This window comes from Channa argus, chromosome 10 (assembly GCF_033026475.1).
Source record: "Channa argus isolate prfri chromosome 10, Channa argus male v1.0, whole genome shotgun sequence".
In the NCBI taxonomy this organism is placed as follows: Eukaryota; Metazoa; Chordata; class Actinopteri; order Anabantiformes; family Channidae; genus Channa; species Channa argus.
This window is the reverse complement of record NC_090206.1, coordinates 11,125,675-11,152,636: the sequence shown is the minus strand read 5'-3', so window position 1 is coordinate 11,152,636 and position 26,962 is coordinate 11,125,675. Positions and strand designations below refer to the sequence as shown.

The following is a 26,962-nucleotide window of genomic DNA, read 5'->3' as shown; positions in this document are numbered from 1 at the left end:
CCAGTTATTATGTGTCCATAAACACAAATGAATAATATTGGGGTTCAGTTACTACAAGAAGTGCAAAACATTTGCTAAAGTGTTTATTATATTCTACAGTTGTAGAATATTAATGTGGTGTTCACTGATTGTTTCTGCTATTGCCCAAACATCAGCAATTGTAGGTTTAACATCGCTAATTGGAATTTTCTTTTTAAGAAAGCTCTTTTAATAAATTAGCATAATATTTCTAACTTTTGCTTCCTTTTCCACTTTTGCATCCTCACATTCAACATTTTATCTAATATATTTTGTGACAACTTTAAATAACAACTTTCATTTTGTTAAATGTTATCCTCTCAGTTATGGGAAATTTAAAATCTCATTATTGTAAATAAGGTTTTAAAGCAGCAAATTACTTCAGTCAGACAGAGGTCATTTCTGTCTCTATGTCATCCTGCAAGATGAGTCTGACATCTCCGAGCACTCATTAAATGGACTCTATTAGATTTCACAAATCTGTTCACTTCTCATGGAGGAAAAGTGAGGAGGAAAGGAGAAAAAGAGCAACACTTTAAAGGAAACTTTCTCTGGTCAGACTAATTTATTCAAATTTCTGCATAAAAAGCCTCAGATCAATAAATAATGCCACACAATAAATCAATAGCACAATAGGATGCCCAGTTGTACGCTCATTAGACTGTCTGTCAGGTAAAGAAGATTTTCTGTAGTCTTTTAAGCTATATCATTTTGTGGGTGCACTTGATTGTGTGGCTTCCCCAGGGATCATTTAATGCAAAACACAGGTCAATACTGTTAAAACTGCTAATGCCGGTTTTAATTGTCAGGTGTTGCATAAAATACATCAGCAAGTTTATTTAAATTGTTTATGGAGAGTAAACCATTAGTGCACATATTTTACAGCTCTTAATGAGCCTCCACACTGACACTTACATCTAAACTACAGCAACATATCACTGCAATTAAATCACTTTTAATGTCCATGCCTCTAATATAAAGAGAAATTATGAAACATTGTCCATAGCCTTATCCAAGAGATGAAAAACCCCAGACTTTCATTCAGACAAAGTTCTCTGTGCAATTTAGAAAAAGGATTCAAGTAAAACTGTACACTATTTATAGATACTTATCTGCACAAGAGCAAAAGTTTGCCCTGCCCTCCGTGACACACAGAGATTATTACCTTAAATAGGATGCGCTCACTGAAAATAGCTTCCATACATCACCTATTGTCACAGTAGAATGTATACTTCCCGTGGAAATGTATTTCAAGCTCTAATCAGGTTCCATCTCTCCTTCTAGGATGTGATCTCCTCCCTGCAGGACCGCCTCTCACTGCGCTACATCGAGCACTTTGCCTTAGTGCTGGAGGGAGGTGGACTGGAGCAGAAGCAGAGGTTGCACCTGCTCCAGGAGAACCAGCCTTTGACACACGTAAGAAATCAAAAGCAGGAGAATAAGTCTAAAAATAGTTTGAGATTGGAGAAAATAGTTTGAAATAGTTGGCTGATTAGTTGATTTTCCTTCATGAGTTTTGGTAAACATTCTTGAGTGTCAGCTTGTATTTAGACATATGTTCTACAGGGAGAGATGTGCACTGTTGGTCTTGCTGTATGATTGGCACAGTACAAAAATACTGGGAAAAGTCATAATAATGAAAAATAAATAACATTATTTGTATCCACACAGTACTACTAGCTGAAACTTGAAAATAAAATGATCTCTGAAGATGAAGAAAACAGTAATCCTTCTTAACCACTGAAACCAATTTTGGATTTCTTTCTTTCTGTCTCAGTTTGAGGTTGTTGGATAGTAAAATTTTGCCAAATATACATGGTGCATCAAAACTCCTGCTTACCCTGTTCACTTATTGAAAATGATACTGTGATGTGACTAATGCAAAAAAATTAGTTTTGTAGTTGATACCATTGTGTTCCCTCAGGTGGTGCATAGAACCTATTTCCAAGGGATGAAGTGTCTGTTCCGCATCTGCTTCTTCCCCAAGGACCCTGCAGACCTGCTAAGAAGAGACCCTGCTGCTTTCGAGTACCTCTACATACAGGTAAAGCACCAGATTATTAGGCTATTTAAAAAGTTGTCATTAACTCTAACCACATCACAACAACATCATGTTTACCTCTTTCATCATTAACTAAAGTTCACATTAAATTAATATAGAATTTGGAAGCTGTTCCTGGCAATTAAACTAATTACATGACTTACAGAAGGATTTCATTCTGTTGTAAAATCATCAGGCTTGTTAGCAATCTTCTAGTGTGTGCATAACAAAATGTCATCATGTTGTCACAGAGTCGCAATGATGTCATCAAGGAGCGTTTTGGCATAGACTGGAAATCTGAAATCACGTTACGATTGGCCGCTCTTCATATCTACATCACTGTGTCCTCTGCACAGCCTAATCAGAAGATCTCTCTTAAGCATGTAGAGTAAGTCTGAAAAACTCAATTAGCTTTCAAATTACAGACAAATTTGATATGTGGCATTTTTACCTCATTAACAATCCTAAATAGCATATCAGTGAGTATCACTGTGAAGTTTTTGCCTTCAGTAAAGGATTATTAATTAATCCCAATAGTAATACAAACCTAAATTACTCAATGATGATTTTTTTTCCTGGATTATATTGTGACAAATAAATGCATTGCTTAGTGAAATTACATACCTCCCTCAATTTACTCATTTATTTTCCAAAACCTCAACTTAGCAAGTAATTACTTTCCGCTACCACAACCACAGAAGCAGAACAGATCCACTGTGCTTATAATAGACTTAGGGTGGCCTTGTCTAGCCAGGAATCATAGAGGACATAAGTTAGGCTCACTGTGTCTTCCCGTGGGATGGAAAAAACTCATTGGTCTATTTAGGTGCTGCATTTTACTTGGATTTTAATGACTGTTTCTGTTCTTTTTTTTTTTGCGGATACATCTGGCATTTTCTCCTTCTCTCCGTCACAGAAAAGAGTGGGGACTAGAACCTTTCCTTCCCCTTACTTTGCTTCCAACAGTCAAGGAGAAGAATGTGTGTAAGACCCTATCTCAGTTGCTGAAGACCTACCAGCTCCCACCACCATCAGGCAACAAGGTTTTTTTTTTACAGAAAAATTCAGGATTAATTGTTCAATGCTACTATGTCTATAGTTAATATCTGTATATGGATTATTCTTTGTGAATAACTTAACTGCATTTGGTTATTTTGATATTATAAGACATTTGTGAATATTGCAAGTGTCTACATTAAACCAAATTGCTATAGTCTTGATAACAGTAACTATTAAAATGTTAACACTTTTCTTCTTCTTTGGAAAGGTTTTATTCTATTATATTCTATAGTTATATGTGCTTGGCAACCAGTCATTTATTGTAAAACAAGCCCTTCATTTCTATAGATGCAGGCATAACTGTTGCATAAGGCTTTATTGGTAATATATATGGCTCAACAGTGCCCCCAGGAGGACAAAGGAGGTGCCAGACAAGGTTTCCTCTTTCAAAAACCCGACTATTATCCTTCCCTTGACAGGTCCCTCCTCTCCAAGGAAAGCTGCAGTACATGCGCGTACTCAATGACCTTCCACCTTTTGGAGGAATACTGTTTCACACTGTTGGACTGGTAATACATTTTCACCATCTGAGAAGCTTGCCTTTTTGTATGCACTTATTCAGCAAGAAATTGAACAGCAGATTTGAAAGATCTAATATGATGTTTCAGCATGGTAAAGGCAAATAGCTATGAACCTTTTTTCTACAGGATGAGAAACAGTCAGCTACCACTCTACTAGTGGGTCCTCGACATGGCATCAGCCACGTGATTGACCTGAAAAACAACCTCACAACAGTTCTGGCTGAGTTCAGTAGAGTTGCCAAGATTCAGCTCTACCGTGAGAGCCAAGGAGTGGCTCGAGTGGAGGTGACAATCCATGAGGCCAAGGTATTAGATAAAAAGTCTCCAAAGATGCATGAAAATCAAATACTAACAAGATATAGCATTTTGCAGCAAGGAAAATGTATATTTCTTTTGCCAATTATAAGTGTGTTAGCTTTACATTATAAAATTGTTCAGCACAAAACAGTTTTCTATTTATTTGGTTATTACAAAATGAACAGGCAATGCTTATTGCCTGTCCCCTAAATAGTCTCCTAATTCCCCTCCCTACCACCCCCTGCAGCCCCTGGTCCTGCTCATGGAATGGCCCGATGCCAGTAACTTTGCGTGCCTCATCTCTGGCTACTACAAATTGTTTGTAGACCCTAAACGGACCATCTACTACCAGAACCCTGGTCAGTCTCAGCTGACCAAAGCAGGTATGTTAGAAGTCTTTTTGACTTGTAGGGATTTGTACATCGTTTTTCTGAAAGCAACATTTCACAAGCTTAAGAAGAAACATTCACTTTACTGACTGTTAAAATGAAAATGTCTTCTTTTCAGCATGATATTAATCAGTGTTTGACAATCTTGATTACATGTTCAGTCTACATGGACATCAACCTGCTCTGTCATTGACTGAAACCATTACCTATAGTAACCAGGTTATCCTGGAGCTGCCATCCCATAGCGCCTCCTGCTGTCTTTTCTCATCTCCATTTTGAATCATTGGAATGGGGTTCTCCATATTTCTTTATACCAAAATAGAATTATATCAGGGAATTTTCGGTGAATTGTACCTTTTACTGTAATCATAAACCTTTCCTTGTCCGTTCAAACATGAACAGATTCTCTGCCATCTGCTGTCTCAACCTGTATTCCACATAAAGAAGGATCATCATACCATCACATTCCACCAGAATCTAACCCTCCCACCTCAAACTCCCATATCTGAAATAACAAATAATACCCATGTGACCACCAGCTGTTTCCTCTCTTATCCCATTTGGAGCTTCTCTGTTCCCTATAGTTCTTAACACTTCAAACTTTCCACTGCTCTGATAATTCTGTCCTCAGATTACAGAAGCTCCCACCATGCCCATCCACGTTCTGGGACAACTGTCTTGCCAAGTGGAGGTCGGCGAGGGGACGAGAGGGAAAGCTCACACAGGGAGTCAGGGTTTTCAAGGGCCCTAGTTCCAGCAGAACCTCAGCATCTAGGCCTGTGTCATGTCCACCTTCAAGAACAACAATTTCAAGAGCTACAAACCAACACTGAAACTGAACTCGACATTAATGAGAACTTTATCTCTCAAGAACCCCCTGGGCGGCCACGTACCAAGTCAGACCCTATCCAGCAGAGTACAGAGGAAATAGCTGGGGTTTTAGAGAGCCCAGCAGTGGAGAATGCAGGATTTAGAGTCCGAGCTCAAACAGTGGGTCAGTCCCACAAAACCTCACGATACTTCTGTGACTCGTGTAAAGCCAGGCTTAAGGCAGAGGGTCTATCACAAGCAGTGAACAGTAGCGGGAGTTCTGGGAAACACTGTTCCAGCGCTTGTGCATCTCGAGATGCAGGTGCTGTTGACCTAATGGCCCTCCCACCCCCAGGGAATGAAGAAGAGGATGAGGAGGAGGCAAATGTTGGAGCAGAAAAGCTGCAACCACCACCGCCTGCTATTGCAGCCCCACCACCTGGCTTTAGGGACAACAGTTCAGATGAGGATGACCCAAAGAGAGGAAGGAAGGCTCGAACCAGTGCCAGTGCAGGGGTTGACTCTGGGAAGCTGACCCAAGCCAAAGAAGATGTTCCTGTGACACTGATTGATAATGTGGCCACAAGAACAGTCCGAGATCATGCCCAGGAGCTTGATGATGCTCTGGTCTCCACCTTACAGGCTCTAGAAGCTTTGGCAGCTTCTGAGGATTACCCTCATCACCCTCAACAGCCAACACAGACTGCAGGTCAACAACCTCAGTCATACCACAGCCCACATGTCACACAAAGAATTAAAAGTAGCACAATTCTAATAAAATAATTTTTAAATAAATAATTTTTCCACTGTAGGATATTATTAGGTTAAATATTCTTTTGAAATAACAAGATACTCGTGTGATTTATTTATGTTGTGGTAGCAATGCATGTATAATAATTTTAAAAAAAGACACAATTAAGGTAAAGGATTTATATCAACAGGATGTTGAAGAAATAAATCAATTACCCAATCGAGAATAACTAACTTGAAAGTATTATGGACCACATCAACTAAACAGGGAGCAACAACAACAGCTTTAAACAACAATGACAAACTGACAAGCAATTTTTTGTATTACATGACCATGGTCAGACTAGGAAATCTGTTTTCTTACATGTCTACAACGAGACTATAGTATGAGCAACACATTAGCAGATCAAAAGTATGTCAACACAAGAAGTGTTCATGCCCAGTACTAACTGTTGGTCACAAATGTTATGGACAAACACAACCGAAAAAACGTGGCTGAAATGGTTTTGGCGTAGACATGACATTAAGAACACTCACAGTAATTAGTCTGGAAAGGGGACAGTTCTTTCAGGTTAACCGAGTGCACTGGTGCAGAGATCAATCTGGAAGCGGGGCTTACGTTTTACATCTAAAATTATGTTTGCTGTTTTGTAATCAAATTTATGTACTCCCATGCAAATGTGTAATTTATTCAATAACCACATTAAAACACTATTAAAGATTTTTTATTATTTCTGTGTTACTAACGTTTGTTATTTCCTTATAATCCTAACCTTGTTCTGTGTTCCCTTCCTCCTCAGGGCTCATTGTCCTAGCTGCCATTACACCTGAGTCATCACTGGACTCAGGCCATGAGACCAATTCCTCTGAATTGACTGATGTTTCTGAGATGGTATCGGCCATGAAGCAAAACCAGAACCAGGCCTACCTACTTGCTCACCATATCAACAAGGAACGTATCCTTTGCCGCCGTGACTTTCCCCTCGCTATCCCTGGCTGCACTGCAAAGACCATAGGGACTGGGGCCTTCTCTGTTGGTCAAATTCGTGGTGGCTGTCCACCAAAGCAAGTAATCCTCAGTAAGACTGTTCCCTTTAAAGTCAGTCCCAGTCAAGACTCTGCAATACTCAGTGTTGTGACAGAACAAGGGGTAAATCAAGACACTTCTCAGCCTGAACAGAAAACCGATATAACAACAAACTCTAAGTCCACCAAAGGAAATCCCCCTAATCCCCCTTCTAAATCACCTGAAGAACTTAAAATACCTGAATCTTCAATGCCAGTTCAAGTTAGAAAAGACCTGAAGTTCTCAAATTCTTCTGGGGAGACACTGTGCCAAAATCCTTCTGATAGTATAAAGGGGAAGACAGCAGCACCTTGTAATACAGACCCCAGCAAAGCCTTACAAATCATCTTGCCTGTGGACAAAACTTCCTCTGCCAAGATTTCCCTAGCTAATATGTGCCAAGATGCCGAGACTGCCTCTAGCGAGACCATGAAGCCTTCAAGCTCTACAGAACTTCTGCCAGTTGACGACCTTTTCTGCACATGCCCAGTGCAACAGGAATCAGGGTCTCAAATAAGACTAAAAGACCCACAGGTTCAGAAAGTAGTGGTATTTCAATCCTCCTCTCCAACAGATGATGAGCGGCTTCGGGCCAAAGGCCTCCAGGTGGCTAGCAGCAAAGAAAATGCAGTCAGAGTAGGAGCAGATGCTAGTTTGGCAAAGGCCAGCCCTCAAATACCAACCAAGTACTCTCCTCGTTTGCCTCTAAATGAAGAGAGAAAAGAAGCAGCTGAAAGCAAGACTGAGGTTGCCCTGAGTAAATCCCATTCTGAGTCACAGAAATGCCCCATTAAATCATTACCAATTTTAGATGATCCAGCAACACCTAGCCCATCTGTAGAAAAGGTCTCCACTCTCCCAAGTAGAGACTCAAAGAAACAAAGCATTGGTAAAGGGAAATCCCAACGCAGCGCTCCTTTCTTGAGCTTTAGAAATCTTCTTTCAGCTACATTTCCAGCAAGAATGCGAAGAGAAACAGATGAGCGAAGGGCTCAGTTGCAGAAAGTCCGCCAGTATGAGTTGGAGTTCTTAGAGGAGCTGCTGAAGCCCAAATCATCGCAGGGAGAATTCCTGCCCCAAGGATCCTCACCTGTGCCCTCAGGCACTCCTTGTGCCTGCCAGCTCCGCACTAGTCCTGTCCTAAAGGCACCAGGTATTTCCAGGGAGCAGCGACGTAGCTGTGATTGTAAGCGAATGTGCAGGGGCATGCGACTACCTGACACACCGGTTGGCTCCACAACAGAAACCCAACAAAGAGGCAGAGAGAGAACTATCTCTAAGACCTCTCCAGTGGTCTCCAAAGTCCCTCATACCCAAGGTGCTACAAGGAAACCTCAGACCATAGAAATAAAGACAACACGCATACGCTCTACCAGTCTTGAGTCAAGAGAGCCAAGGGGAGAGCAGGGCTCATGTTTACCCACCTGTACTTCTCGAACAGATTGCATGGGAGCCCCACAATATAAAAGGCTTCAGAGGCGATACAGCATTGGAGAACTGGATAACAGCACAAGCACACCTGTGTATGCTGAGGTGAAGCCCAAAGCCAAGAGTCTAGAAAAGGAGATGGAGAGAGTAAGAGCCACAGGGCTGAGACTCCCGACTCCAATAGAGCCAATCCACACTCAGTCTCACCAAGCAGAAGGAAAGGGTAAAAAGGGTGTGTTTTTCATTCAGGCAGAAGAGATACTGCGTGAAAGTAAAGAAGAGACTGGTGAAATGATGCTGACCCTGACCAGTGAAGATAGTAATGACAAGGATAAATGCTGCTCATTCTGTTTCTGCTACAGGAAGTGTGAGGCAGCAGATGAGAGCAGTGAGAAGGATGAGCTCTCATACTCCATACCCCTTCAGGTTCTTCCAGGAATGGAGCTGGACTCTCATACATTTCCTGTAGTAAGTAAAACACTCCAGGTTCTTAATGCAGAAGACTGCAGCGGGGAAGAAGAGGAGGTGGAAGAGGAGGAGCCACAGACACAAGAGATTGACCTGAGGGCCTGTAGTACACTAGAAGGGAGCCTGGCACGGGTACAGGCTCTACAGGGGAAGACATTCAGCTTGCCTGATGGTTTCCTAAATGCCCAGTTGGATGCTAATGAGTTGTTAGCTATCCTGCGTCAGTGTGCTAACAGTCCACAAGCCGAGGGTGAGACTCGTCTTCAACAATCACGAATTGCTGAGTACAAACAAGAGCTGGCTGTGCGCTTTAAAGAATTCAGAGCATCTTGTCGGCGGGTGGCAAGTGTTGAAAAAAGCCCAACGCGTATGCTTGCTGTTGTGTCAGCTAGCTTTCAAGTGTTGTGTGAACTAACTCAGACCTTCATTAGATTAGTCAGAGGGGTTCGTTCGGAAGCTCAAAGGCTGCAGCTGCTGAGAAAAGTTGAAGAAGTAGCTATCAACTACACCTTGCTTCTGCGTGCTGCAGAAGAATCAATGGGACACTCTAGCAGCTTGCCAACAAAGACAGTGAGCCCCCAAGTTTCCTCCAACACTAATAACATGAGCTCACTCACACGTCCCATCAAATCTCTGCCTGCCCAGTAAAAATAAATCTGACAGAGATGTAATCAGAACAGTCAAGATTTTGGGCGACTATCCAAATTCATTTTTTATTTATTGTTTACATTTTTTACAGAACGTGCAATGTTTCATCTTCAGTAAAAATTGCAATGCAGCTGTTCCATCCCATGTTTACAGGCCCTGAGGTAGCCTCATGGATTTGGTTTTCAAATATAAAGATACATCAAGCTAATGCACAATGAGATGAGAACCCTATAAAAGACTGGGTGATACAGGGCTACTTGCCTCCTGTCAGTATTCACAATATAAACATGTCATTTTAACATATTTTCTATGTAATATATATTTGAGTTGTGTCTCCTTAGCAAATAATATAAAGTTTTGTGGGGAAAAAAGGTGAATAATTTTTTTTTAAATGTACTAAATAAGAGAACTATAAACATAATAAATCATCAGAAATAGATGTATGCACTGAACAAAAATATTTCACAGATTTCATCAAGTAGCGACTTCTGTAAATTGCGTAGTCCAAAGCGTTGGTTGATTAGATGGTGATGTGTCTGTCTTTTGAAATTGCTGTTGTTGTAATGCAAAATGGAGATCTCTATTGGCTGTGTTGACAATGTCTGGTTCACAGTGAAGATGTAAGTTACAGTGAAGGAAAAATGAAAGCCACTGAAAGACGAGTATGATTTATTAAACTACAGTATACTGACTGACAGAAGCCCATTCTCTCACTTTAACAGTGCAGGTGTGATTCACACCTGCCCAGGGAAGACAATGTAGCAGACAAGTTACCCAAGTTACAGTCTTATCCACTGTATAGTACTGGGTGTTGGCTCTTCACTCAGCTGTAGAGAAGGAATACCCACGCTGTACCTAATAATGCACAGAGTCTACTCTACACGATAAGTGATCCACAGTTCACTTGCATCTCACTTGTTGTCAATCATAGTTTTAAAAATAGGCATCCACCTGCAATTTAGTAAGCTGATCACAAGGATTTTCCACAACCAATGAATTCAGCTCTGAAGTTAATGTGTATTCTGCTGCTGAGTTTTTCAAATTCATATAAATCATCACCTCAAAGTTAAAGAGCATTCATTTCGAGATTTTTTTTCTTTCTGGTTTTCAGATACAGTATAAACAGATCTGCTTTCTATGTGCTGTTGTACATTGTGCAATCTAGCAGATATATAAGAAATACACAAAGTAGTTTTCTATGTATTTTAATAAAACTAACACATTTGTTTCTTGTCTGAAATCTCCTTTGTGTCTCATCCTCTTGTTATTCAAGGAAATTAATCACACAGGGTCTGTAGTTGTGCTGGCCTAACATGTATGCTGGACATACTGTTAAAAGAAAGTGCTGTGAAACCAAATTAATAGTGAAAATTAGGCTTTCACGATGGCAATGTTAAAAACATTTTAAATTGATGTTCTTTGAAAAAAAATATTGGTCAGTGCTTTGGGATATAAGATGGTTGGAACCGCATTTGGAAACATCGGATGTTCAGGTGGTAGAGTAAGTCGTCCCTGTACCATAGAGTCACTACTTTGATCTACAGCAACTTTGGTTCACATGGTAAAAGGGAAAAGATACTAAACCCCAAACTCCTGTGTGTGTTTTCATCCCTTGTAAGCTGCTTTGGATAATACCGTCTGCTATAACGACTGAAAATTTAAATGTTCATGTGATTGTACATCTCTCTCACAGTGTGATCATGTGTGTTCTGGTTGGTTTAGTTTTGGATAGTTTGCAAGCTAAAAGGAAAAGAGCGTACTAACTCTGTGAAAGCTCTTTTCCTGGTTTCAGTTTACAAGCACTCTCTTTTAACGGTTTTTCCTTCACTGTTGATGTGGCATTTCCATAACCATATGCAGTGTTTTATATTCCACAATACTGCATGTTTTCCCTTACTTATTAGACTTTCAGGGGCAGGAAATTGACCGTTGAAGGTGATGATAAACAGATACTTTTCCAGTTCTAAAGTGGAAAAACGGGCAAAAATGAAATGCTGTAGTGGCAATATTTTCATGAATTGCAAACGATATTCAGTATGGAAATGTATTATTCTAAACTGTTAATGTAAATAATGATGAACTATTTGAGAGGTAAGAAACACTTTTAAAATACAACTTGTAAAATTAAGATTTATCCAAGCATCACTATTTTGTAAAAAGGAAAAGGTGAAACATGTCTGTAAGGTAATTATTTATAGTAGTAATGTAACATAGAGACTAATAGCAAAACATATATTTTAAAGAGTATATTATGAGTATAAAGCATGGGACATGTTTATTTTTATAAACAGAAATATCAGACTCTCATCAGCACTTGAATGCTTTAACATAATAACATTTTCTGTGGTTGTCATGTTTCAGTTGCTTTACTAAACTGTCTAGATTTGTCTGTGATTCATTCACACGATAAGCCTAACATGGTTTGAGCCATTGTTTCTTTATGTGCACCTATTCATTTCTGTTTTTATTTACTGTCGATGATCCTGTCATCACTGTGGTCTTCTGTCTGTGTACAAAGTTAACCCATGTTTTAAGAGCAATAAAGTATATTATATAAACTCTTTCAGAGAACTTGGAAATGACATTGCATGCTGAAAACTTGCAGTAGTCACAGGGGTATATCAAAACGGCTTCAAACAAAAGACATCATGTGTTAAGATATAGCTGGAAGAGTCTCTATTCGTGCTAGTAGCAAGCGTTGACAGCTGTAACTGCTTTATTTATTTGCCTTTGGCAAAAAAAATGGGATATTGACTCAACAATGCAAACTAAACTGACTTTACACAACACCAACCACTGGCAGCATGTTGCTTATCTACAGAATAAACTTGCACACACTAGGCAAAACTAAACATAAAATGCCAATGTAACAAATGAATCCTGATTCTGTTTCTAGCATAATGACTCACTGTCGCGCTATTAGGGTGTACTGTCAAACCTTAATAACCCGAACAAAAAGAAAAACTGGAATCGATAGAGCTGAAAAAAATTATTATTATTATTCACTTACTATGACAAAATGTCTGCTGTGAAAAAGACCTATGTTGTAAATCTAGCAGTGCTGTTTCCCTAAAGGCTTTTTTTAATTGCAGAAAAATGCTCCAAAACATTTAGTGTGGAGAGGTGCTGTAGGAGGCTTCTGTGATGTAGATTGTCAGAGCAGCACCAATCAGAGAATAACCTCTTTTTTCTGATTAGGTAAGCTCTCATTTTTTGCAATTTCATGATGGCAAACCTGCCCTTGGAAGAATATGGCAAAGCATAGTGGAGTAATTTCAAGTCTTGTTCCAGCACTAGCTTCTGTCGCACAGTGAAGCTATATAGTTTTGCTATTCTTTCAGTGAGCCTTTTAGTGAAGCACATTTGTTATGGTCCATATATTCACCCTAATGTTTCTGAGGCGTTAAAGAGAATGCCAGGAACATCACAGGGCTTTCTGACAAAGAGAAACCGTTTTAGCTTTAATTACAATACAATGATTTTGTTACCCCTAGGTGTAAATAGGTAAATACTTAACTATTTTGCATGTATCACATCTAACAAAGCTAGTAAATCTTATATAAATGGTAAATGGTCTGCACTTATATAGCGCTTTCTCTACCTATTAGTACTCAAAGCACTTTACACCGGTACTCAGTCACGCACTCACAATCACACATCGATGGGGGAGCCGCTATGCTGCTGGCCAATGCTCATTGGGAGCAACTAAGTTGGGGTTCGGTGTCTTGCTCAAGGATACTTTGACATGTGACCGGAGGAACCGGGGATCAAACAACAACTGTGGGTTTGATGGACGACTTTTACAAAGTTGTAATTTCTCAGTTTTTATGTTGAGAAAAGGTGAACAGGTGAACATTCTACTCTCTGTTTATTATTTTGGTCTAAGTGGGTGGTGGAGTCGTTATAAAAAGAGGTGGTTCTAATGTTTTGGCCACCTCATTCATTTGACCACCTCATTCAGGAATTTTCACTTGCAGACTGGTTTTACTTTCTTTCCAAAATACCTTTTTACACAACTCCATTATAAGCTACAATTAAATGGTTGATGTATCCAGCATTTGTACAGTCTATTTCATTTGCAACTAAACAAAATAAAGACAGGTAGAGGGAATGTTTTGTGCTAAAACATTTTTTTTTGTTATTTTTAATATTTCTAATGATAAAAGCAGAGTTTTGCTGTTGTTTCTTTTTTTGTTTTTTTAAAATTAGGTGACATGTGATCATTCAAATTATCCATCTTCCTGCACATACAAACAGGCCTAAAAAAAGGAAGATTGTTTTTGTTAATCACCTCTAAAACAGGTTGTCTAATGTGATCTTGTAATAGGCTTTATAACAATACAGCTTTAGAGGTCATCACCATGCAAAGTCTGGTGAAGTGTGCAACCTAGGACTTTCTAAAGCCCTCTTAGGGACTTGATAAGTTATGGATTTCCTGGGCAGAGTAGATTTTCTGGAACACACGGCAAAGAGAAAAAATTGCACAAAAAAGGATGTAGCCTATATATCTACTTAATTTGATTAAGTTTACCTGCTGACACCTTTTATTTAGTTTTGAGGTTATTACACACAGATGGAGGTCTCCCACCAATTACACTGAACATGCATTAGGAAGAAATTTTTTGATGGCCAAGTATAAACAAGAGAAACAATTACGGCAAACAATGGGCAACAAAGTATGGTTTTGAAACATATTATAGGTCCGTGTGCGTGCAATTCGGCCAAAACCAATAGGTTTAGCCAGTAGAGACAAGCTAAGAGTTTAAAAATGTTCTAAGTGTCTATATCCATAATGTATGTTTAGAAAATGTAAATGCACTGTTTATTTGAGAAGTGTATTTGAGAAGTGTCAAATACAAATACGGGTATTTCTGTTTAAAGCTTGTATGTAGCTTTCTCGTTCACGTGCCTCTGATCCACCCCCGCGAAATGACGTCATTGTGACAAGCGACTGCGTGCCCGCTGCCTCGCGAGGAAAAGCAGCATGAGTGTTGTACGACATAATGGTGGATAGGTAGGGAGTACGATTTAGCTCGGTAAGAGTAGCTCATTGACTGTTGATCCATTTTAGTCACTGTTTTGCATTCTTTGGTCTCGCTGCTACTGCTCGCTCCAACTGAACGACGGCCTCGACTGCAACAACATGCCTAATATCAAAATATTCAGCGGTAGCTCACATCCGGACTTGTCTCAGAAAATAGCAGATCGCCTTGGTCTGGAGCTGGGGAAGGTTGTTACCAAGAAATTTAGCAACCAAGAGACGTGGTGAGTTGTTTACGTTAGTCGCTAATTTAAAGAAGCTGACAAAGAGCGGTGTTACTCGAACTGATTGGCAAACGTTGCAGCCTAGCGACATGTATTTAATTAGAAACGTGGTGTCATGGGGGAAATTGCCGCGCAGTGTATTTATGAACTTGTAGTCCGTGGATGAGCTCTAAAGCTAACTAACCACATGCTAGTTATTAGCAACAAATGCACCTTAGTTTCCTCAATTAAATGACATTATAATGCCATATTGAGTCAATGCAGTATAACTGCTGTACTTAACACAAAGTTAGACACAAGCCATTGTTTACTTTGTGTCATCTATCACCTGGTTGCCATGTTTCTAAAAACTGTTTGTCTTGTCACCTTTCTCCTCATAAAGCGTTGAAATAGGGGAGAGTGTACGTGGGGAAGACGTCTACATTGTGCAGAGTGGCTGTGGAGAAATCAATGACAATTTGATGGAGCTGCTGATCATGATCAACGCCTGCAAGATTGCCTCGGCCTCTAGGGTTACGGCTGTCATCCCCTGCTTTCCATATGCCCGGCAGGACAAGAAGGACAAGGTGGGGGTGAGGGATAATTGTCTAATTACATCTGTCATGCCATTTGCCATCCAGCATCATGACAAGAAGCCTTCAGCTATGTGCACCAACAGCCACTGGACAATGTATATTTACTTTCTATGTTTGTTTTTCATCTTCCATTTCCCATGTCATGTTTCTTGTGTAGCTATTGGTTTGCTTACGTGTTATTTAACAATAGGTGATGTAGATTTGTATGCATTATAAGCTAAATCGCAGATAAGGCAATCAGTTTGTTGAACATTATAGATATTTTTATTACATTTGATTCTTTCTAGTAAAGTGTAATCTGAATACTTTCATGTGTGTGGTATCTATGTAGTATATCTCTTGACATTTTAAATGTATATAAATTCACAATAGATTGACATTTTCAAGACTATCCAGAGCCCAAAAGATTGTAATGCTTATATAATTGTGTTCTAATTTTACTGATTCCGAGGCTCTCAGTTAAGTGCTATTTTTATAACCATGCTTGTTCACTTATACCACGTGACTAAAGAGATCTGTTTTCATTGCAGAGCCGTGCTCCTATCTCTGCCAAGTTGGTGGCCAACATGTTGTCTGTGTCAGGCGCTGACCATATCATCACTATGGACTTGCATGCCTCACAGATACAGGTGAGCAGAACTTCATCATATTTACTGTCCTGCATTACGCATTCCTGTGGGCAATGTTTTTAGTATCCCTTCTAAACTCGTGTGTGTAATACGTGTCCAATTTGGTGAAACCTACATTACAATTCTTACTATTATAGCCCTATTAATTTCTTGTCTCCAAAAGGTGATATCCTATTCCCTTTCAGAAGGTAGTATATGATTATCTCTTGTGACCCAATTTTATATATCTTTTATCTTTCTATTCTAGGGATTTTTTGATATCCCTGTGGATAACTTGTATGCAGAGCCAGCTGTGTTGAAATGGATTCAGGAGAACATCCCTGAATGGAAAAATTGTATCATTGTCTCACCTGATGCAGGAGGAGCCAAGAGGTACGCTAGGGCCACTTGTTATAGGTGTTCTATACTTGCGCATGCTTACCCTCACCGTATCTCTAATATAGAGGACTAAATTAGACTTAATTGGTTTTACTTAACTGTGACAGGATTATAATCTGACTTGTACAATTTGATTGTTATACACTTAATACACTTGTGCACAAGCTCCAACATTTGGGCATTATACATTCCCTTTGCAGGGTCACCTCAATAGCAGACAGGTTGAATGTGGACTTTGCTCTTATCCACAAGGAGAGGAAAAAGGCAAACGAAGTGGACCGCATGGTTCTTGTTGGAGATGTGACTAATCGAGTTGCCATTCTAGTGGATGACATGGCTGACACTTGTGGCACAATCTGCCATGCTGCTGACAAGTAAGCCCTTCATTTACTTTTGTACTTGAGTGTACAATGTATATTCCTATGGAGGATTGTAATGTAATATAATTTTTTTCCCTCAGACTGATTTCTGCTGGTGCCACCAAGGTATTTGCCATCCTAACACATGGCATCTTCTCGGGTCCAGCTATCTCACGCATCAACAATGCCTGCTTTGAAGCTGTGGTGGTCACAAACACAATCCCTCAGGAGGAGAAAATGAAGCATTGTTCTAAAATACAGGTAAGAATACAGCATTTACCTTGGTTTTTACATAAGCTTGCAATTTATTGTTCTCTGTTTATCTGTCAGAAACTATTATCATAAATAATTAACAGTTTAGGAATGAAATGAGGATCACTTTTTTGTTTGTTTGTTTGAGAAGCCAGTAGTTTTAAGGTAAACTTGATATATACTTGGATACCATCAGTAAGCAAATAGTCAGTCAAGTTATTTTTACAATTTTTCATTTACTCTGCCTCTAGGTTATTGACATCTCCATGATCCTTGCAGAGGCCATTCGTAGAACCCACAACGGCGAGTCTGTGTCATATCTGTTCAGCCATGTCCCCTTGTAACAAATGGTGACTACCATCAACTGTGTGCTTTTACACCAAATAAGAGAAGAGGGAATTCCCCAACCCAAACACAACCATTAGCAAAGATGTTCTGCTAACTAACGATGAAGAAACAAAGTTGTCATGTCTGTTACTAATATCCTGACCCCACCTACTGAATCTCTTTCCACTTGAGGAGTGTCCATTCATTTCTGGGACATCAAAGCAATTCCAAGCTACCAGTCTAGGCTAGCATATTTATTGTACATGGCAGTGTTTAGCCACTGTGAATTTTGTCCCCTTTCATAACATGTAGATACAGAGATTCTCCTGACCATTTCATCTTTCCAAGGGTCATTCAATCCATTGTTAAAGAGCTTATTAAAAACACTGATTCCAGGACTCAGTGGTCAGGAGAAGCATCTGGCATAATAAACTGTTAAAGTGCTTCTTGTTAAAATGGACGAGCATAGATTTTCATGTTGCTCTTATATACTCTGCTGTTTGAAAGATTACAATTAACAAAATGAATGTGTATTGAACTAGTTTACAGTGCCACTGAAGCTCCACTCAACCAAGAGTGCCTCAACAGTCTGAAATGAATTACTTTTTCCTTAAGCCTTTTACCCCCTCCAGTGTTAGTTTTTTATTTCCCCATTTAAGGAAAAGCTTTTTTGTGTTTTATCAGGCTTTAGAAGATGTTTTAAGAAATATCTTTCAGCTTTTGAGATGCCCTCATTGAGTGGGGTTTGCACAGTGTCCAGGATTTACCCTTCAAGTTTCTACATTGAAGATATTTCTATAGAGAAGCTGTTGGGTTTTTAGCTTGGGGTCTCTGCAGGCTGGAGCTTCCTTTAAAACTGTTCACCTGCCTTGTTTGTGCTATGTCTGGAGGGGTTGTCAATGTGCATATTCCAAATCTTTGTTTATTTTTTCAGTAGGATAAATGCACCAGTTATCTAAGGATGCATTCTTAATAAAATTAAATATGTGTAAAATCTTAATTATGGTATTGTGTTTATTTATGCTATTAATGTACAAGTTTCTAACTTAAGTAAAATTGTATTCATAAAAGAAAAATTTCTGAAGGGTTAAAAACAGAATTGTAGTTAATATTAAAGGGGCGTGGGGAATACACTTTATAAAACCAATTTTTTAGCATCTTTGTTCAGTGTTTTTAGACTATTTTAGACAGTAAAACATATAAATGACATTGACCTAGAAATTCAGTTTGTGAAAACGTTTATGTAATATAGAGCTTAAAACAGCTGCTGCTTTTTTATGAAACACTACCTTGTTCTGATGAAGAAAAGACTGATTGAAAGGTGAAACAACCAATCATCGACTGTGTGTCATAGCCGTGTGGGCCAATAGCGCCAGAGCTGCTCAAAACATACTGAGTGCATCTTAAAAAAAAAAAAACCTTGTTCAGCGCGTCTTGTTTTCTTGATTCCGTTGTATGTCGTGTAGACAAGACATGATTATGATATGCTCGCAGTGGCCACGAGACGAGTAGAAAACGTGCTGCCATCGTAAGTGGACGACTATCCAGAAATTAGCCCTGTCCACCTGCAGTTGACGCCCGAGCTGACTTCAATTAACAATGGACGGTGGGAAATTATATCACATACTACGATTTCTTATTGTTGCGTTTGCTGCCCTGTGATACCCTGAATCACTGGGTAAGTGAATGTCTATTGCTGTAAACTCAAATATTTTATTTGTTAACAATAACAAAATATTGTTAATATTTGTATAACTACAAGTGATGAAGGTTTGTAGTCCTTTAGGAACCCGTGTCCGTTATTTTGTCACTTCCGTGATTCAAGGATTCCAACTAGAAGTGATGTAGCAGTCAAGCAATAAATGTATTTTTCCATGATGGATACGTTTTTTGTTTGTTTGTTTTGTGTTGTTTTAATCTTCCCTTTTTATGACATGGTTCATATCCATAAATAAAAATAGCATGAACGAATTAAAGAATGAGATGAGACCTGACTGAGAACTGTCAGCAGCTAGATATGGGCTTGGCACTTTTGATAGCGGATATGTATTTGAGCTGCAAGCCTTATGACAGCTGAGTTAGCTGTTAATGCCACTGGGAAAGCCAGTGGTCACGTTAGTCATACACGAGAAAGAAACACACAAGAGAAAAACGACCTGCGTGTGTGGAAACATTAACAAAACCTAGCAGCGCAAACACAAAGGACTGCTGTAATATTATGCATGTCGCTGTGCGTACGTTCAGAGCTTCATTGTGGTTTTAACATTTGTAACCACCGCACCAGATCCTGCTCTACTGCATGTGATACTTACTCAGTCTCATATTAGAGATCACCTTAGTTTAAACTGGCAAAGCTTCACTCCTGACAAACTCTGTCTGTACTATTAAGCTCTGTACTTATTGTTTCAGTTGAAAAATGTTAAATCAAAGAATAACTCTGCTCCATGTTGTCTGTTGCCTATTAAAACTCTAAACCCATGTCAAGCACAGAGCTTTACATGTATTCATTACATTTCGCTAAACTGTCCTACAGTAAAACTGGAAAGTTTGCATCAGCTTTTATTGAAATGGCAAACGTTTTTTTCCTCGTTTTCATCAAAGGGGATGCAAACTTTTGCATGAGTTTAATTTTCGTAATGTAATAATGTAAATTATATTGGTGCACAATTTTCCATTCTCCTTGATAATTAAAAAAACCCTTTAATACATTTGTAAAGAAGGAACAATTGTATTAGTAAATTATGAATTAGATATTATGTTGATGCAAACAAATCTTTGTTTTACTCTTTTTTTGCCATTTGAAAATAAAAGATTGGAGCCAATGCACCCAACTGCACTTTCTGTTCACAGTTAACATTTCTAGTTATTAGTTTTGTGATTTGTGTAGTTTTACCAACAAAATCATTACCATATCATTAGCTCCTATTCATTTTGGAACAGTTTCTACCACCAAGATACACGCACAGGTCACTAGTGACTCCTCAGAAACCCAGTAATGCCAGCCAATTTGTCTTCACCCTTTGTTGTTGCTGTTATTGCTGTTTCCCAATAGCTAATCACAGTTTGAACAGCATGACATGACAACACTGCATTAACATTGCCCTAGTATAGCCAATTAACTAAGGTACTTATTTTGGTGTGATATTTCCCAGATCATCTTTGTTTCTTTTCTTGCTTTCCACTATCTGTATAACTAGGTTAAGTCGGACTAAGCCTGAAATAATCCTACGCGGCTCAAGGATGACACGAAATCTTGACCATAAACAAGATGAAGATGGCCTTAGATATCCCATGGTTAGTTTTCAGAGCTACTTGCACGGAGGGATCTCCAGCTTGTTGTCCACACTTCCCACTCTTATTGTGTTCCCTGTCTACAAGACTGTTTTCCGTCAACAAATTCATAACACAGCTATTCACCAGACAGTGGGACAGCTCTACAAAGAGGGACCCATGAAACTCTTCAGGGGTGTGTCCCCACCATTATTGATGAGGACGCTAAATGGCACGCTCCTTTTTGGCCTGCAAGACACCCTTCTCTGCCAACTTTGCCGGTCTTCCCAAACTTTAATGTCCATTTCTGCCTTAAATTCTCTGGCTGGGTTTGGCGCGGGTATGGCCGAAGCTGTAGTGTTTACACCGTTGGAGCGCGTCCAGAATGTGTTGCAAAATGGCCATAATGACCGTCATCTCCCTACTTTGATGAGCGTACTTGTCAGAATGAAGACACAGGGGCTTGCCATAGGTTACTACAGAGCCTTCCTGCCCATCACAGCTCGCAACACCCTAGGCAGCTCCCTCTACTTTGGCCTAAAGGGGCCCATGTGTGATGTTGTAGCAGGACAGGGGCTCTCTCCACTGGCTTCCTCCTTTGTCTCAGGGACGCTGACCTCCATGGCAATCAGCTTGACACTCTACCCACTGTCTGTGCTGGTGGCAAACATGCAGGCACAGGTGGGAGGAGAAGTAAAAGGTGTCATTGCTTGTTGGAGGATGCTGTGGAAATCTCGGCAAAAGAGTGTGGTTCAGCTATACAGAGGAGGGTCCCTGGTAATTCTAAAATCATGCGTCACATGGGGAATCACAACTGCTATTTATGACATGCAGGAAAAACGTTCAAGAGGACACACGGAGGAGATCGATATAGAATATAAAAGTGGCTGACCCTCATTTCTGCAGGTGCATTGACCAATAAGCAAACACTAAAGGCACTGCCAGGTAAAAGACAGGTAGTCTGCAAGTATTCATAATAAACCAAAGTTATTCTTGCACTAGAAATATTATTTACTTTCATTAAATGTTGAAATGACAGAATAATGGAAAACTAAACGTGGGGGAACATCCAACAAAAGCTCGCTAGTTTGGAGTTTAGTAAGTGGTTGCATTATGGGACGAGTAAGTGGAATCACTTATAGGGCCTGAGCCAGACAAGCTACTGCAACCCAGGATATATCAGCCTCTCTTGCATTTTATCATCTGTCTCTTGAGAATCATCACTGACTTACTAATTGGTAAAAGGAGATGGGGGTTCAAGTTGTGTTGTTGTTCTTAATTTTACAAATGCATTAGTGAACTGGAACAAATATGTTAGCGTTGAATAAATCAGGGGGAAGCATGGATGCCCCTAAATTGTGATAAGTAAACTATACTGTGTTAAAGTATTTCCAGGTTGTGGGCCAGGCCCCAACCTCACTGCAATCAGCTTAAGCCAATGGATGGATTAAATGCTTGTATTATTCACATTGTACCAATTTAAAATAAAACTGAGTATGAAATGAAAATGTTTATTTTCTGGGATTATCCTCAACAAATACATGTGAAATTGACACGGAATAGCAAAAATTATTTCATGCATTATACAGACTCTTCATGGAAGGTGCAGTAATCTCATTTGCTATTTACAAAGACTACAGTGAGTTTTGATTTTCTTTTTGTCAAACCATGTCACGTTATAATTAGTCCACGAGATGGCACTGTTACACACGTTATACATAAAACCACTTCGCCTAAATACTGGGACTCGGTCTTTTCTTACATGTAGCTACAAGGAGCAACAACTATTTTAAATGATTACAACACTTGACAAAAACGGGCAACAAATGCCAAAAGCAGCCTGCAATATTTAAAGGAAGTCAAGGCTAAGGCGCATCCAATGAAATTTCTTCCTGTAAGCTTTGAGAGCCAATGAGAGCCTGAGCATCAGTGTTCGTGTTGGCGTGTAGAAGGGCGTGTTGTGTCTATTTAAGCCGTTGACTTGTCCAGAGATTTTACAGACACGTTTTTTTATCTGTAAAGGACACAGGCACTGCGCACCACTGCACCAGGTAAAAATGATTCCGGATTCTCTCTGCTTATCTGCTCATGCACTTAAAAGAGCTTCTTAATCACTGCAAGGCAGTGCGTAGATGCGTCATAATTGATTTCGAGATCTCTATGTAGCAAATCTTATAGGTGTTATGCAACCTTTTAGATTTAAACCAGGCAGTCGTGGACTCTAAACACTGGGTTATACAGTTGGGTGTGTATAGGTACCTGGCAGTCTAGCAAATTTTTAGCACGCGAGCTGTCCAACTATATGGGGCGTGATCGTGAGCTAACGTTAGAAAACCTGTCCTATACAGGCCAGTTGCGGCTATTTCTACAACCTCACGGGGATGATCAGTATAAAATGCTGTGTTACATCTGTTTGTGTGGGACCGTATCACGCCAGGCAAAAACTGCAGCAAACATGGTTGTCCAACTTTAGTCTTATCATCTAGGGATATCTTGTGTCTTCATCATACTTTTTTCTATTTCCCCATAACTAATCCGTTCTGCCCCCGTTCTTGTTTGTTTGCATGGCTTGCATTTCATTTTTCCTATTCTTTTCGATGATCAAAACAAATCAATATGTATCGCATATTTGGTGTCATCGTGGTCTATTTAATACCTGATAATAACTGTAAAATGTAACATGAGACCATGTTAGAGCTGTTTCTACAATGAGAAGGTAGTTGCAACATAGTTGCAAGTTATTTCTTGTGACTGGGTTATGTAAAGCCAGAGTCCAGCCCTGTATTGTCTGTCTCAACTGAGGTGGGGCATGTACTATACCTGTACAGGCATGCAGACAACATTTCATCTTTATTAATGAAAGATGATGTGATCATTTAACTGTCAGCAGTCCAATGTTTTGATTTAAATCTTTAAACCTTTTTTCTTTTTCTCTTTCTCAGAAAACTTCCAGAATGGGCGATTGCAATCCAGTCACTGAGGAGGTGGAGAAGTTTAACAAGCAAAAACTAAGGAAGACTAGCACAAATGAAAAAAACCATCTTCCAACCAAGGAGGGTAGGTGGTAAAAAAAATTATTGTGCTCTCAACAAAAGCCTCTCATTTGCCCTTTCTCAGGTTCCACCTTTTTAGTTCTTTGTAAAACTTCTCTTTGCCTATCATTATGAACAGCAATTGCAAACATTGCATTACTCATTAACTGCTGGTACACACCCAGGTACTAGCTGAGAGAGGACATCCTTGTTATGCCCATTGCGTGGATGTTCAGAAGAAACCCAAGTCCATTTATTTATTTTAACTTCTGCAAATTACAGTTGATGGAACAATGAATTATGAGGACCAGACAATGTATAGAAAAGCCCCACTTCAGATCTGCTGTGACTTGAAGCAGCAAGAAGAGGAGTGAGTTTATGTTAAAGTGTCTCAAAATGCTAGTCTAACAGTCTAAATCCCTCCAGTGGCTCAGAGGTTTCCTGCTGAATGACTCTTGAGTGCAGCCCTTACTGTTCTCATTGGGGAGGCACCTTTTGGCATTAGCACAGATTCAGGTGGCACTGCAGGTGCATGGTTTTTCAGTCAATAACTCCTCTTTCTCAAGAGTTAAGCTAAAATAGAAAGAGCAACAGTGGATATTTTACTGTGCAGTTTATGCCTGAATTCCAGGTTTTAAAGTAAGACTAAGTTTTGAAAGAAGAAGCAAAAAACCCATCCTCTACAAATAAATTACATTTATTGGCAAATAAACACTGTTTATCAATACAGCCATGATCTTACTGGGTCTGGTATGACCCCTGAATTAAGATGGCTGTTTGCATGTGTTACTGTAGTTTTATCATTTAAATTGATCAGTTTACTCAATTAATGACTTTATGGCTAGAGCTACCCCTACCATGATCAGCGGTCATCAAATCCCCTTTCTGAATTAATGTATTTAAGTCAAAGTGCTCATGTTAAAAACTAGGAGTTTTTACTACTAAAGTTTTAAATAACTTGTCTTCTTTAGCTTTAATTTGGAAGGTTAATTGTCTTTTGCAAGATGCCCAACTTTTTAGAAGGGAATTTTTTCAGCAACTACACAGCTGATTATCTAAAGAAATGGAAAAAAACAGAGACACCCTTAGTTTATTAGTTACAGAGCTCAGGAATGGAACCGTCATCACACCAGCTGCTGCATGGCCAAATCTTTTTCCTCATTTAATAATAATAATAATAATAATTAATAAAGCATTAATGCTTTAGATGTTCAATGTATTTATCTTATTTAATTCCAGATTTTGATGGTTAACCAATATTTTCTGTCTTTGTAATACACAGAAATTGAAGAAGAGAAGAAAGCCATGAAAGAAGGGAAGTAACAGAAGTGCACCTGCCAAGGTTCCTAGCCTTCAGGCCGACCCTGTTATCTGTTCCTTCTCCAATTAGGAGTTTGGTCCATCATATTCACCTCTGGGTCTGCTTTCCATACTGCAATGTTTGATTAGGAACCATGTTTTGGTAAAAGATCTAGGAAATGTTCTGTCTGTAATGCCAAATAAACTAATGCTGTAGATGTACCTTATTGTGCTTTTTTTGTTTTGTTTTGGTTTTTTTTTTTTAAATCTCCATGCAGTTTAGAAAGGGTTGATTTGAGTAACATGATTTGACAGGGTAAGGGTTTTTAAAACATTGATACAAAATTATGAACTATTGTATAAATGGTAATGAATACATAGTCTTCAAAGATATTGCCTTGATAACAATACCATAGGTATGCCTGTAAATGGTGCCATTCAAGAAATGTTCTAAAACAAAACGCATAAGATATTTTTGTTGTAATAAAAATCAATGTGTGAAAGACTGAAGTGCATTTGTTTAACTTGTCAAAATCACTTTTTTTTTTTTTAATCCTCGGTTGTTTAAAATGCATTTGAACAGACTTTAAAAGGGTTACCATTCTGTTTTTGTAATGTATCCTGATAATGTCGTTTAAGTAAAAGGAAAAATTTTAATGTTTTAAAGGTCAGTTACATAAACGGATACAACTGTAATTTAAAAGATTTTTTTTTTTGTCATTTGCAAATTTTCAGTGTAAGAAGATTCAATTTTACACTCTCCATACTCGGTATATAGACAGATTTTGTTTGCATTTTGTTTGTTTTACTCTTTCACTAGTATTACTACCAAGCAAAGATTAATGATACTAAACTGTGTTCAGACACTTATTCTTGTGTTATGGGTTAGAATGGCATGTTGAAATGTTGTCATTATATAGCAAATGTAGCACCATACAGACATTTGACAAAATCTTCTCCGGTGAAAATGAATTCATCCAAATGATCTGCATGTCTAAGCTTGCCATAGAGAAGGGATTGGATGAGCAGTAGGCGTTGCCTATTCCACAATGCCAACATGAAACTTGGTTTAGAAAAGTGACTTTTGATGTCTGAATTCACATTCCAAGTAGGCTACATGGCTCTCTTGTTTTTGTGCAGGTAACGAATGTCAACATGTCCTGTTATTTATTTAAAAAAATACAATATTGAGGAAGATGAATTGCAATTCATGGATCAGTGAGCATGCTGTTTTTCCTCAGACTAGGTGAATAGATTGCTTAAGACTGTCCTTTTCTATAGCAAGCCTGTTGAAACTTGCTCACACTTCAGCATGCAACTACTTGAGATTAAATACACACTAACTGGAAATGGTTGGAATTTGGATACCAAAAATAACCAAAAGTTGAATAATTGCCTTTACAGCACAGTAGTAAGAGAGCATGTCAGAGTTTATGAAAAATACATTTATTTTCATGGGAGTGAAATAAAAAAAAATAAAAAAGATTTTATGTTTTTTTCCATTCTAGTTTCGGGGTCAAGTAGGTCTGTGCACTATGAGGACACAGAATAGACAAGAAGAAAAGAAGGATCAGAACATACTTACACATCTTATTTAGAGATCCTTGCATCATGAAGCCATCCTGCATGGAGCCACTCAACTACTGCTTTTCAGCTTCCCCAATAACACTTTATTGTCTGCTCTGTTCAATATGTTTGTTATTCTTGCATGAAAATTGTGAAATACACACACTTAGTCTCATTCAAAACAAGTTATACAGGTATTTCGGCTGTCATCACAACGTCCTCCCCTCTCTCGCCTTGTCCTGAAAAAATAGACTGACATTAGTCTAGATTTTATGTCTGTCCGCTTAATGTGCAATGAAATGGCAAGTAAGACAATTTTTAAAATGCCCATAAAAAAACAAACGCTGTCAAGCATGCTAATATTATTTGTCAGTTTTCAACACCTTTATCTATTTTGCTACATATTTTATATCCTCAGTTTATTTTCTTCTCTTGAATACAAAGTTGTTTTAATAACTCAAAAAACATACAAACTCTTTACAATTTTGTAATAAAGTTGCACTATTATGTAAACA

General features: G+C 38.9%; 4 protein-coding genes across 10 annotated transcripts in view; all 4 read left to right on the top strand.

Annotated features, from left to right (window-relative positions):
- frmpd3 (FERM and PDZ domain containing 3) overlaps positions 1 to 12,058 on the top strand; it is an 86,034-nt gene extending 73,976 nt beyond the window's left edge. For 3 of the 5 annotated variants that reach the window (XM_067519292.1, XM_067519295.1, XM_067519294.1), the window contains 9 exons: positions 1,303 to 1,434; positions 1,943 to 2,062; positions 2,311 to 2,447; positions 2,976 to 3,102; positions 3,538 to 3,627; positions 3,766 to 3,945; positions 4,151 to 4,319; positions 4,957 to 5,844; positions 6,686 to 12,058. In XM_067519292.1, coding sequence (XP_067375393.1) covers positions 1,303 to 1,434; positions 1,943 to 2,062; positions 2,311 to 2,447; positions 2,976 to 3,102; positions 3,538 to 3,627; positions 3,766 to 3,945; positions 4,151 to 4,319; positions 4,957 to 5,844; positions 6,686 to 9,495 — 4,653 coding nt within the window. In that variant the 3' untranslated portion in view covers positions 9,496 to 12,058. The remainder of the gene's footprint in view (positions 1 to 1,302; positions 1,435 to 1,942; positions 2,063 to 2,310; positions 2,448 to 2,975; positions 3,103 to 3,537; positions 3,628 to 3,765; positions 3,946 to 4,150; positions 4,320 to 4,956; positions 5,845 to 6,685) is intronic. The other 2 variants (XM_067519293.1, XM_067519296.1) reach the window with 2 other exon arrangements.
- Positions 12,059 to 14,438: 2,380 nt separating this feature from the next.
- On the top strand, positions 14,439 to 18,280 carry prps1b (phosphoribosyl pyrophosphate synthetase 1B). Of its 2 annotated transcripts, none has more exons than XM_067519622.1 (7): positions 14,439 to 14,760; positions 15,143 to 15,326; positions 15,866 to 15,964; positions 16,212 to 16,336; positions 16,543 to 16,716; positions 16,803 to 16,962; positions 17,205 to 18,280. In XM_067519622.1, the coding sequence occupies exons 1-7, from the start codon at positions 14,639 to 14,641 to the stop codon at positions 17,295 to 17,297; spliced, it is 957 nt and encodes a 318-aa protein (XP_067375723.1). In that variant the 5' UTR covers positions 14,439 to 14,638; the 3' UTR covers positions 17,298 to 18,280. The 2 variants fall into 2 exon arrangements, with proteins under 2 accessions (XP_067375723.1, XP_067375722.1); XM_067519621.1 differs by having other exon boundaries at positions 15,143 to 15,332.
- Positions 18,281 to 18,417: 137 nt separating this feature from the next.
- LOC137134654 (solute carrier family 25 member 53-like) lies at positions 18,418 to 22,302 on the top strand. Of its 2 annotated transcripts, none has more exons than XM_067519625.1 (2): positions 18,418 to 18,886; positions 20,478 to 22,302. In XM_067519625.1, the coding sequence occupies exon 2, from the start codon at positions 20,521 to 20,523 to the stop codon at positions 21,439 to 21,441; it is 921 nt and encodes a 306-aa protein (XP_067375726.1). In that variant the 5' UTR covers positions 18,418 to 18,886; positions 20,478 to 20,520; the 3' UTR covers positions 21,442 to 22,302. The 2 variants fall into 2 exon arrangements, with proteins under 2 accessions (XP_067375726.1, XP_067375724.1); XM_067519623.1 differs by having other exon boundaries at positions 18,418 to 18,958.
- Positions 22,303 to 22,457: 155 nt separating this feature from the next.
- Positions 22,458 to 25,391, top strand: tmsb1 (thymosin beta 1). The gene is made up of 3 exons (XM_067519626.1): positions 22,458 to 22,601; positions 23,493 to 23,607; positions 24,865 to 25,391. The coding sequence occupies exons 2-3, from the start codon at positions 23,505 to 23,507 to the stop codon at positions 24,903 to 24,905; spliced, it is 144 nt and encodes a 47-aa protein (XP_067375727.1). The 5' UTR covers positions 22,458 to 22,601; positions 23,493 to 23,504; the 3' UTR covers positions 24,906 to 25,391.
- Positions 25,392 to 26,962: the final 1,571 nt, after the last annotated feature.